Below are 11,184 nucleotides of genomic sequence, written 5' to 3' on the forward strand. Positions count from 1 at the left end.
AAAGCCAGCTTCTGCCTGGAAGACACCGAATGTGAAGCAGGTAAATGCCAGAGCCACTTGTGCTGGGAGTTTATTGCTGTCCCCATCCAGGTGAATGGCTTCAAAGATGCTCTCACATTCCTAAGTGGGGTTAGAATGTGGCCTGACAGGAGCCAGAAACCGGTCCTGAGGTTATGTATGATGTGTGGAGTGGTCTCTACAGCTGTAAGAACCCCTGAGGGCCCCATATGCTGCGGTTTTCAGACCTCAGCTCCTTACATCCCTGTTCCGAGCTGCTCTGAAAAGCCAAGTGTGTGTGTTCAGATTCCAAAGCATGACTCTGGGTGAGGAGGGATGAGGGTGGCAGCTCCTCCCCTGCAGCTGAACAGCCCAGCTATGGCAGTACAAGCCACTCGTGGCTTATCACTGGATGTGGGAGTTGGAGCACAAATGGATCTTCCTCTGATGTGTCTGAGGGTGGGAAATTCCCAGCCTGAGCTGCTGGGATGTGACTTTGTGCCTCTAACCCTCTGTGCCTTTGACCCTGCTCATTCAGATGTGCAAAAGCAGTACGAATGTGCCAACTTTGGGGAACAAGGGATCACGGTGGGGTGCTGGGATGTGTATCGGCACGACATCGACTGCCAGTGGATCGACATCACCGATGTCCCACCAGGCGATTACCTCTTCCAGGTATGAGCTGCTGCCATTGCTTTTATCCCACCCATTAGAGGGGAATGTAACTAATGTATTTGTACATCTACAGTGCTATAAACATGCCCCATCCCTGGCAGTGTTCAAGGCCAGGTTGGACACAGGGGCTTGGAGCAACCTGCTCTAGTGGAAGGTGTCCCTGCCCGGGGCAGGGGTTGGAGCTGGAGGAGCTTTAAGGTCCCTTCCAACCCAAACTGTTCCATGATTCTATGAACCTTTGGATTACAAAGAGATGATATTCCCAGCATACCCAAAAGAGATAGAATTACCCGCCAGGACAACACAGATCACATCCCCCAGTGAGAAATCACTCCTAAGAACCACATTAAGAAGCCCACATCCAGCTAATGCTTGATAGTCCATCACAATCCACGCACAGCTCCTGTTGTTAGCACACTGCACTACATGTCACATTACCTACACCCACTGCAGGTTGTACTGAGCTGTTGAGCTGTCTGTAAGCAAAGCTCACTTCATTTGGGGACTAAATGGTGCTATTGTGGTGTTCGCAGGAGTTAGGGCTGTGCCTCCGGTCTGCTCTCTGCAAGTGGGTGGAGTGGAGGAATTCTGTGGTTCTAAAAAGAGCCACTTGAAGCGGAGAGGAGCAAAGGGGAGTTATTTCTGTCTGCACTGCTGTGGTGTGAAATGAGGAGGTGTTCGATGAGGGTGTATCTTGCTGCATGGGGGAAGGTGGGAGCTTGATCTGCCCTGAATCAAGTAGTTTGTGTCTCCTTGCAAAACGAGTTAGGTTTTTCTGCTAAGAAGTATTATGGTGTAATGAAACGTGTCATGATGAGTCCACTGGAAATAAGTTTATGTTCTTCCCTCCCTGCTTAGGTTGTCATCAACCCAAACTATGAAGTTGCTGAATCTGATTACTCCAACAACGTGATGAAATGCAGGAGCCGGTACGATGGGCAGCGCATCTGGATGTACAACTGCCACATAGGTGAGAGTCCCCCCTGCAGGGAACACAGGGACCCGCTGCACCCCTGGCTCCTCACTAGGAATTCTGTGCTTCCACTGCAAGGTGTTTACGTGCTGGTTTATCACTGTGTAGGTGCTTGGAAAGATGAAATACTGAGCCCAAACGCCACTGGTGCTGCTTGCTGTAGGCTGTGGGAAGCAGACACCAAAGTGTCTGTTACAGGTTGCAAGGAGTAAAGTGGCAGGAGGGGTTCAGAAGTGCTGCATCATAGAGTTACTGGAGCAGCAAGCACAACACTGGTCAAGCTCTGAAAGAAATCCCTCAGGCTTGGTAGGATGGGGAGAGCAGATGTTCCAGCTGTGTCCCTTCCATAGGGAAATGAGCATTTTTCCCTGCCATCAGATGTAAGGAAAGCTCTTGTGCAACCACAGAACTTGTGCCTGAGTAGGTCCCGCAAACAGCTCCACCTCCTTCCCAGCCTCAGGCTGTTCCCAACCTGGGACTGACTTCTTAGACCCCAAAGCTTCTTTTCTCTTGGAAAGCAACCAAGAGCAGGGGAGAAGAGCTTCTGCTTGAGCCAGAAAATGCCTTCCTGGCTCTTGAATGAGAGGTAAAACTGTGGAGTATTTTCTTAGAATACCTGTAAAACATTATAATTAGGAATTTTGGTTTGGTCCTGGAAATATCAAAGCCAAAGCAGTTGGAATTTGCATTAATGTCAAGGCCAGTTTAAAGTGGAATTAAGTTGGGGATCTTGCAAGATAATCTCTGTGTTAAAAACAGTTTAACAGCAAGTGCCTGCCACCCTCCAAACAAAGCCAGTGGAGAAGGCAAGTTCCAGAGTTGGCTCCAGTCCTTCAAGGAATGTTTTTCCTGAAGAAATTCCATGTCGCCACTGATTTTTCCTATTAATTTGTTGGGTTTTTTTACAAAAAGACTTCTCATGTGTCATGCTTCAGCTGTGACCTAGTTTGGAAAAGCCAAACCCACTTCACGTGGATGAACAGACACTTCAGCGTTGGGTGGGCTCCAGCTGAGCTTGGAAGGATTTCTATTTCCAAATCAATGGCTTTTGCTAGTTGGGAGACAAGGGAAGTTAAAACTAAGGGTATGGTCCATGTGAGAGGAGCCAACAGAACCCACTTACCATCAGAATCAAGGAGACCATTCCCAGCTCTTGCCCGGCATCACCTGGTTCTTTTAAGCAGCAAATGTTAGCAGTGAATTGGGGGTAGTTTATGGTCTTCCAATTACAATACAAGCCAAGATCCAGGACTCTTGCCTGGATTTAAATAGTAAATGGTAAGATTTAAATAATGCTTTAACTAATGCTTAAATTAATTAGGCCAGGAAAATCTTTGCTCTTCTAGTCCTCGCTTTGAGCCTTTCGCTCTATGATGCTCGCAGCTCGCGCAAAGCCCGTGTGTTCTCTGCTTTACGTTTTGAGCTGCTTTTGGTGCCTCCTGCTCAAACCTGTCCCCTTTGTGTGAACTCCCCAGGTGGCTCTTTCAGCGAGGAGACAGAGCAGAAGTTTGATCACTTCAGTGGACTCACAAACAACAAGGTGTCCACCCGATAGACGGGCAGCGCCTCCCACCCCACTATTTAAAGAAGCGAGGTTTCCCGAACCACTGCACACACACAAATCAAGCAAACAATCAAACTCTGCATTAGCAAGGTAAATTATTTCCTAAAGATGCCTTTCTTCCAAGTTTAGGTGCTCAGACCATCATCTGTCTCCCGTAACTACCCGAGGTAGTTAGGAGCAGGCTTTTAGACTCGACTTGGCTCCAGATCTTCACCATTCCAACCTTCTCTACAAAGATTGCTCCCTCCACTTTGCAGCACCATCTTTATTCACAGACATAGGTCCAGGCTGCAGCAAGCACAATTTGTCTTTGGGTGCCAACAACCTGAATATGTCTTTACCATTCATTTTCCTCAAGGCATTAATCTTGGTATCTTTAAGCTCCTTGACTCAAGCTTGAACACACCGTTGGCGCAAAGGCCTCCGTTGGTGACACTGCTTCTTGACCGCAGCTGATCCTCAGTGCTCCCATGGCATTACTTCATTTTAGCAAAGAAATACAGGAAAGGAAAAGAAATGGAGCAGCTTTTCTGAGCAGAACAGTGTAAAGCATCATTTAATACTGCAGTGAAACTCTTGTATTCAACAATCAACTCCCAACACAGTCTCGTAAGTGGAGCAGCTAACGCAGAATGGTCCTTCTACAAGTGGATCAGGGCTCCATGAAGCTACACCTCCCTTGGAACATCTCCAAGACTCCGCAGACCGAATCATGAGTCCGCTGGACACTGAATTTCCACTACACAGTAAGCTTTTCACCCCATAGATTCTACATACATCTAATATTACCTTCTAAGCTGGATATTCACTCTGTTCTTTAAAGGATGAGTTTAGTTAAGGCATTGTATCATCACTGTACCTTACAGAGGTAACTTCATGGCTTTTCTCATCAGGGATCTGGACCTGTGCTGTCACAGACCCACCTGTGTAAGTTGACTTTCAAGGGTTTGAACACTTGGTAAACTCACAATGGTGCTAAGTGTGTTCCTCTGTTTGTTTGAGGCCACACGTTGCTACAGAGCTGCAGCCACAGCTACTTGAATAAAAACGTTTTACCCATGTTTTATATTTGTGTATTTCTACTCCATGAAAGTTTAGGGACTTGGTCACAATTCTTAGTAGTGAAGTTTTTTCTCCCTCTGTACAAAAGACTTCTGTAAGTAACTGAATGCTTAGAGCTGCCCATTTCAATCCACAAGGGAATTGAAACAGGCTGCATCCAACTTGTGCTCTCCAAAACCTACCTCACAGGGATGTTGTGAGGCTTAAAGAATGCAGAAGGACTTTTCCTAATGCCTGTCAAGAGTATTTCTGTCATTTACTTATCCAGTGACCCAGATGGTGGCATCCAGCCTCCTGTAAGTTGGAAAACTCCATTTTGGTCTCAAGGTGCTGGACTGTGTAGCAAAAGCAGAGCCTGAGAGGTGTTGGATGCTCTATTGCTGCTGCCACAACAAGGTGTCTCACAGCATCTCCTACCAACTAGGCTCTGGGAACACCAAAACTGTCAAGTTCTGGTTTCCAAATCAGTGTACAACTTGCCTTGCTACCAGTGCAAGGCAGCAATACAGGCTCTTTAAACGCCATGTATATAAGGAAATCCCTGAACCTCACTTGCATTCAGTACTTGTCATTTTGATGGGATATTTCAACAATAATAACATTACAACACAGTGTAAACATTAAACAGTTTTTTCTGACTCCTGCAGATGCTCTGCTCTTGCTTACAGCTCAATTTTGATCAACAAGATACAATTCCCTTCATCTAATGCTGCTTTTTTAACATAGGACAGGCTTTACTGTAAGCAGACTCGCTTTATACAAGTGCCCCAGTGTTAACAGATGTTTTGAACCAGAGTCCAGCAGCATCCTCTCCATAACAAAGAGCTAACAGAACCCTCACCAGGTTTGGCTTCAAGTGCAAGATCTCATTAATAGTAAACTTTTCCCCTTCCCAACTTCAGAACGATGGTGCTAACCCATAAGAGAACACCCCTGTGGCAACTCACTGTTCTGCATGCAGTTTAATATCACAGCCATGCTCATCTATACAGCTTTTTGTTTTAGCTGAGATGATTTATTCCTCCTGGTCCAAGCTTTCTGGCAGGAGCACGTCGGTGCCTGAGCCCTCCTGCTGCTTGTGCTTCAAGCCCAGGGCGCGGGTCACCAGCCGCTTGGCCACCGCCGTGTCTGTCTGGGGTCTCTCTTTTGCCAGGTGAAGGAGCTCTAGGTAAAAATGGGTGAAAAACCATCAAGTTAGTGCTTGGTCAGGAAGTAAGTGCTTGTTCAGGAGCAGGCTGGTGGCTAAACCAGAGGCCTGGCAGCCAGAAGGGCTGATTTCCATTTTCTTTGTTCCATTACCCATTTAGCCCAGGAACATGAGCAATTGTTCTATCCATAGCCAGTAAATTGCCTTTTCTTTTAGCAAATATGCCTCCTGCTTTGTACTTAAGACTTTCCAATGGCAGTTCAAAAGCTGCTTGGCTATAATTAAGCTCTGGCTCTTCTGCAGTGGTAGAGAGAATCATTCCCCATTAGCTTTCAGGAACAGCTCCTGGCCACCTTCAGCATCTCTGCAAACAAAATGAACACGCAGTCCAACCAGTCTCTCCATGCTTGGGGAAGTTTGAGCTCAACTGAGACCAATCAAACCAGCAGAAAGCAGCAAGGGAAGAAAAATCTGTATTTCTTAAAGACTACTTGGCTCTATCAGATGCTTTGGGAAAGCCCTTTGGCCACTAACTTCCAAATATTTTCTGGTAGCCGCCTATAAGTCTCACCGTATAAGAAACAAATACACCAAACCTTAGCCAAGGGCACAGTGGGTTGGATTCGGTGATTTCCTACTCATTTATCAGCAACTGGGTGCAAATCTATTATCCAGTCAGCAGTGAGGGCTTGGCTTGGCTTGTTCAGAGGGTTTATTAACAAAAGCAAAAGGGGCAGCTCAAAGCTTGGGAAATAAACCTGCCCCTCTCTCTTTCTTGACAAGAACAAAGGAAAACACTAAAAGAGAAGAGACACTGTCAGCTGCCCAAGAGCCAAATATGTATTTGGAAAATAACTGCTGTTTAAATTGAACACCAGAGTATATAGAGAATGTTCCCCAGCAGGAGTTTATAACCTGATTCAGAAGTGCTCCAGCACCGAGAATCAGGATGTGAGAGTGAAAAGAGGTGCTGGGGAGAGTGTAAACCCAAATCTCATCCTTCTTTGATGTGCCATTGAAATCTACCAGTCTTTAAAACTCAGGAACTTCCAACCGTGACAGTGTCCCTTGAACCCATTCATACAGAAACTTGTTTAACTGCAGTGTACTGGAGAAGTAACAGCATCGTTGTACCTTCAGCAAAGTCTCTGCTGCTACCAGGTTCATGGCATTTCTTTACTGTGGCAAGTATAACTGATTACAATATGATTTTAAAAGGCAATAAAAGAAATAAACCAATGCTAATGGCTAAGCTTAACAATTCTTTTACCTTCAACTGATATCAAATAAGATGACACCAGTCACAAAAGGGCACTGCTAGTGCTTTGGTCTTCCTGTGCTCACAGCTACAGCTCCACCTCCCTGCTGCACACCACGACCCTTCACTTAAAACCTCACAGAAGAGAAGCAAATAAATAACATAAGAAAGACTAAAGCCTGAATTCCAGCAGCCCACTTAGCTGAAGAGAGAACAAAAAGCAACAGGATTTGGTGCATTTTGCTTCAGTCCTTGTAATGCAGGAGAGGAAAAGGGACTGAAAACACACACATAGGTAACAGCTGTAGTTCTCCTTCCTATGTATGTAATGTCACAGTGTTCTGCAAATTCATTCTTGTCATGGCATCCTCCACCCTTGCTGCTGCACGTGGGCACAACCAGCATTGCTGAGGAAGGAAGTTTCAACAGAAATAGGATGCAAGTTGACTGAAAACACTGTTAAAAATACAAATTCACCTTCAGGCTTCTACTAAAGACTCCACACAGCAGCTCCATGTCCTGCAGTGCCAATAAGGCTCTAAAACACCAACTAAACCCAAGAAATATTGGTCCTTAATATGTATTTCCCCACTTAACACGTCATGGTGACCACTCAGGATGTAATAGGCTGGTAAACCAAGAAATACTACTAATAATAACTAAAAGATGGACTTACTTGGTCGCTGAAGGGCCTTGATTTTGGACTGCTTTGTGGCATGGATCAACGGTCGGATCTTTAAAGCAGGATAACGTCGCCCCAGGGCTTGAGATGCTTCAAAGAAAAAGAGTGTTGAAATCAGCAGACTCAATATGGTATAAATCAGTATGTGGTATAATAATAGTGAATAATCTGAGCTCCAGCAGCTGCTGTGTTCTCTCAAGCCCCACGCTAAAAGAGCCAAGCTCGTTCTGGTCACCTCAGGCTTACAGGAGCACACTTCCTTGCACAGTAAGAGTGCCATGAAATCACAGACATGTTTTAAAAGACAACTCTGAGGTTATTAGACTACATACGAAGCTATAAGGAAGAAGTTCTTCCCTGGATGAGCTTCAAGGTCCCTTCCAACACCAACCACTCTGTGATTCTAAATCCCAAGAAAAGAGCATAAGCTTTGGGCCTGCTGGATGGAAACATCTCTTGGGATGGCTCAGATTTGAGCTTGGTGTTTGTCCCCAGGAAGGCCAGTTGGGCAGGAAGCTCGGTGGCTGCCCTGTGTGCCACCATGCTCAGGAGGCCCCCAGGAGGTCACTGTACCCCAGGCAGGACTTTCTCTCTAGTTAAAAGCGGAATAAACCTGCACTGGCAACACAGATTCATGACTGGAAACACAGCTCGAGTCGCTCCCTATGCAAGAGGTGCCCTGTGAGCACCCAAACCAGTTACAAACCTGCTGCTCTGGCAGAGCAGCGTTTCCACACCCACCACAGCAATTCCAGCTTCTCCAGCTGGAAAAGCCTTTCAAGTTGGAAGCGTGCGGGAAGAACGACGCGATGAACCACGACTGCCCTTGGCAACCACTCAACCCAAGTGCAGGACTCAACACAGGTCAGTGCAGGGTCACTGTGCATGAGCAGAGACCTCAGCAGCTCCGCGGAGCCCCTGAGCATGAATCAAGTCACTCACTCTACCTGCGGAGAGGCTGGAGAAGATTCCCAGGGCGTGTGTATCATCAACCCACTGGATTTTGAACCCGCTCTCACTGAAATGAAGAGACAATGGAATGATATTGGTTAATAGGAGAGAAAAACACTCCCCACACACTGAAACCCATGGACCACACTGAGCTATCACGAGGACTGGTTTTATGTAGGCAGATAGTGCTTTTCAAAGCATTACACCTATTTGACACAAAAGGAAAGAGAAGAAAAGGAGCAGAACATTAGATGTGCCCCCTTCAAGGCCACAATGTACAATTACCCCCTCAGCTGCCTTCTTCTAGAAGAAACCCTTGGCCAAAATCAATCTCAGGGCTCTTGTAACACAAAGCCAGTTTGTCATTTATGTGGTGCTGTACAGACACCACCTGACTGCTGGGACAGCTACAAGTGAGTTATAAACGCGGTTTCCAAAGCGGAGGGTGAAGAGATCAATGTGAAAAATCAAAGTGTCAGTGAAAAACTGGAATCTGGGAGGAGGGAATTCAAGGATCCTCCTGCAGCACAGGAAATACAACCGACTGCTCAGCTTAGAGCCATGTTTTCAGCTCAGTTGCGCTCACTGTGAATGGAAATAGCGCATGAGAGAAAACACACACAAGAGCTTATTGAAAACATAAATGACGGATGTTAACTTAAAGGATCTGTAGAGTGAAGAGTTCCCATCTGATCCACCAGGTATAGCAAGAGAGGAGGAGGATGGTGGCGGGAGGAAGACACCTTCCTGCAGACACAAACCAGTTCAGAGCTGGACCTTTATCACTAACTGGGGCTGAACTTTGTTATGCTCCCGATGCAGCGTCACTCCCTCAGGCACAAGGCTCTGTTCCCTGGATTTATGTATTAAATCTGATCTCCAGAAGCAGAATTAAGCCCTTTTTCTTACATAAGTCTTTGCAAGCATGTAATTTCATTGTCATTTCATTCAGGTACCTGAGTGCAGTAACAAAGCAGCTCCTAGAAAGCACCTGAAGACTCACTGATGCCTGTAGGAGTAAGTGGGAATAAGCCTGCACGTAGCTAACCATGGGTATGACAGAGCCCTGAAGAACCAGTCGGGTTTTTAATCATGCATGAACTGCAGGAAATGTCCTTTAAGGCACAGAAAGAGCCCGACACAAGGACATGAAGGTGAATCGAAGACTCAAAATCCAACAGGTTGTTTCACCCCAGTGTGAATGCTGCTCCCTTCATGCCCCTGCTGTGCTCAGGCTCTCAGAGATACTCACTGGAAGTCTGAGAACGTTTCCACCAGGTCCTCTGTTTTCAGTGACGGGGAGAAGTCATAGATTTCAGTAACGTGGCCAAAATCCCCCTCGCTCAGCTGGGCATCCCTGTAGCTGGAATAGTCTAAGCTGATCTTCTCAATGCTTATGCTCTTCACAGTTAAATAACCCACAATCTGAAAAGATTAAAGAAGAAAACAATTAAAAAGACGAGGTTTCACTTCAAAGAACAACCCTCCAGGTTCCACCTCGGTCCCTGCAAACCACTTCCGTGGCCACGCTGCTGCCACCAGGCTCAGCCCCAGCACAGGGACTAATCCCATTCCCTGGGGCCCAGCCTCAGCCACCTCCTTTCCCCACGGGTGGCAGAACACTACCTCTGCCAAGAGCTCTGCGGTGCAGTCGTCCTCGAGGCTGCTCCTCCTGCGCACAGCCACGCTCTCCTCTCTGTCCCCTGCAGACAAGTGCAGCTCGTGCCACAGAGCATCAGCCAAGCCCGAACGCTCCTTGTCCTCCTCTGCCACCACGGGCACCTTCTCGCTGCGGTTCTGCACCGGAGCATCCGCCTCACGCTCGGTCTGGTCCTCAGGAGATGATGGGTCAGCACCATACACGGGCTCAGCTGCAGGGAGAGGCTCATCTGGGGCTTCTGGGGGGTTCTGGCACTGGGTCTGCTCCACCTGGGCAACACTGGGGCACTCCTCTGGGCTTTCCAGGTTGGAGGAACTCTCCCCTCCCTCCGTGGTGCTGGCATTCAAGTCCTTGTCTTGTTCTTCAGGCAGTGACATGATTCCGCTGCTTTCCAGGCTCTTGGCAGTGGTGTGGCTCTTATCCCGGTTTTCCAGCACCAGTGACCCTGCACTTGACTCTGCTTCAGCTGGGTCTGCCCCGCAGTTACTGGCTGGTAGGGAGGAGGTTTTGGCATGCTCCAATACGCCGGCATTCCGGCTGCTTTGGTCTTCAGCTTGCACTTGGCACAGGATTTTGGTACCTTCTGGTATAAGAGTGTTGTCACAGCTCAAATCTTGCTCTTCTGCTTCAGCTGGGGCTTTACTGTGCACAGAAGAAAGGGAATCTGAACAGTCTTTATCCTGACTTCCCTGCCCAGAGAAATCCTTGTTGTTCTGTAACGATGGCACATCCCTACGACATGGGGGACACTCAGCATTATTTTCTCCTGGAACACACCCTTCACCAGCCTCCTCCTGCTCACCAAAGGCCAAGGAGACATCACCTGAGCTTCCTTCAGCCCTGCCCAGCTCCTCCCGGGCGGTCTCTTTGGGGCAGGTCTCTTCCTCCTGCGCCGCGTCCCCGCCGGCGGCCACCGCGTTCTCCTGCTCGCCCCATTCCTCCCTCCTGCGCATCGCCTTGGGCACGTACAGGGCTTTATCTGGCTTCTTCCTGGGAGGCCTCCTGATCCTGCCGGAGCCCACGGAGGCTCGAGGGTTGTCCCCATGCACGTCCCCGGGGTGCCGCAGCCGCCCCCCTCGGCTCCCCCGGCCCCCAGGGGGTTGGTGCTGGGCTTTTGGTCACTGGTTTCAGTGGGCAGCCTGGAACAAGAGAGCAGCAAGAGGTGAGCAGAGGAACCCAAGAAACATGGTGTTTGCAAGAGAGGAGGGAATACAT

General features: G+C 47.9%; 2 protein-coding genes across 2 annotated transcripts in view; one reads left to right on the forward strand and one right to left on the reverse strand.

The window, feature by feature from the left end:
• The window catches only part of LOC104408615 (lysyl oxidase homolog 2-like), a gene marked incomplete at its 5' end in the record, with an annotated part of 6,732 nt that extends 3,532 nt beyond the window's left edge, over positions 1–3,200 (forward strand). Inside the window, 4 exons of the mRNA XM_010018267.1 lie at positions 5–40; positions 536–672; positions 1,531–1,642; positions 3,121–3,200. Of these exons, the coding sequence (XP_010016569.1) occupies positions 5–40; positions 536–672; positions 1,531–1,642; positions 3,121–3,200 (365 nt within the window). The remainder of the gene's footprint in view (positions 1–4; positions 41–535; positions 673–1,530; positions 1,643–3,120) is intronic.
• Positions 3,201–5,286: 2,086 nt separating this feature from the next.
• R3HCC1 (R3H domain and coiled-coil containing 1) overlaps positions 5,287–11,184 on the reverse strand; it is a 7,332-nt gene continuing 1,434 nt past the window's right edge. The window contains exons 3-8 of the mRNA XM_010018268.1: positions 10,747–10,977; positions 9,936–10,611; positions 9,562–9,734; positions 8,306–8,376; positions 7,353–7,448; positions 5,287–5,435 (exon numbers count right to left, since the gene is read on the reverse strand). Of these exons, the coding sequence (XP_010016570.1) occupies positions 5,287–5,435; positions 7,353–7,448; positions 8,306–8,376; positions 9,562–9,734; positions 9,936–10,611; positions 10,747–10,977 (1,396 nt within the window). The remainder of the gene's footprint in view (positions 5,436–7,352; positions 7,449–8,305; positions 8,377–9,561; positions 9,735–9,935; positions 10,612–10,746; positions 10,978–11,184) is intronic.

The sequence above is a fragment of the Nestor notabilis genome, unplaced genomic scaffold (assembly GCF_000696875.1).
Source record: "Nestor notabilis isolate BGI_N333 unplaced genomic scaffold, ASM69687v1 scaffold14837, whole genome shotgun sequence".
NCBI lineage: Eukaryota > Metazoa > Chordata > Aves > Psittaciformes > Psittacidae > Nestor > Nestor notabilis.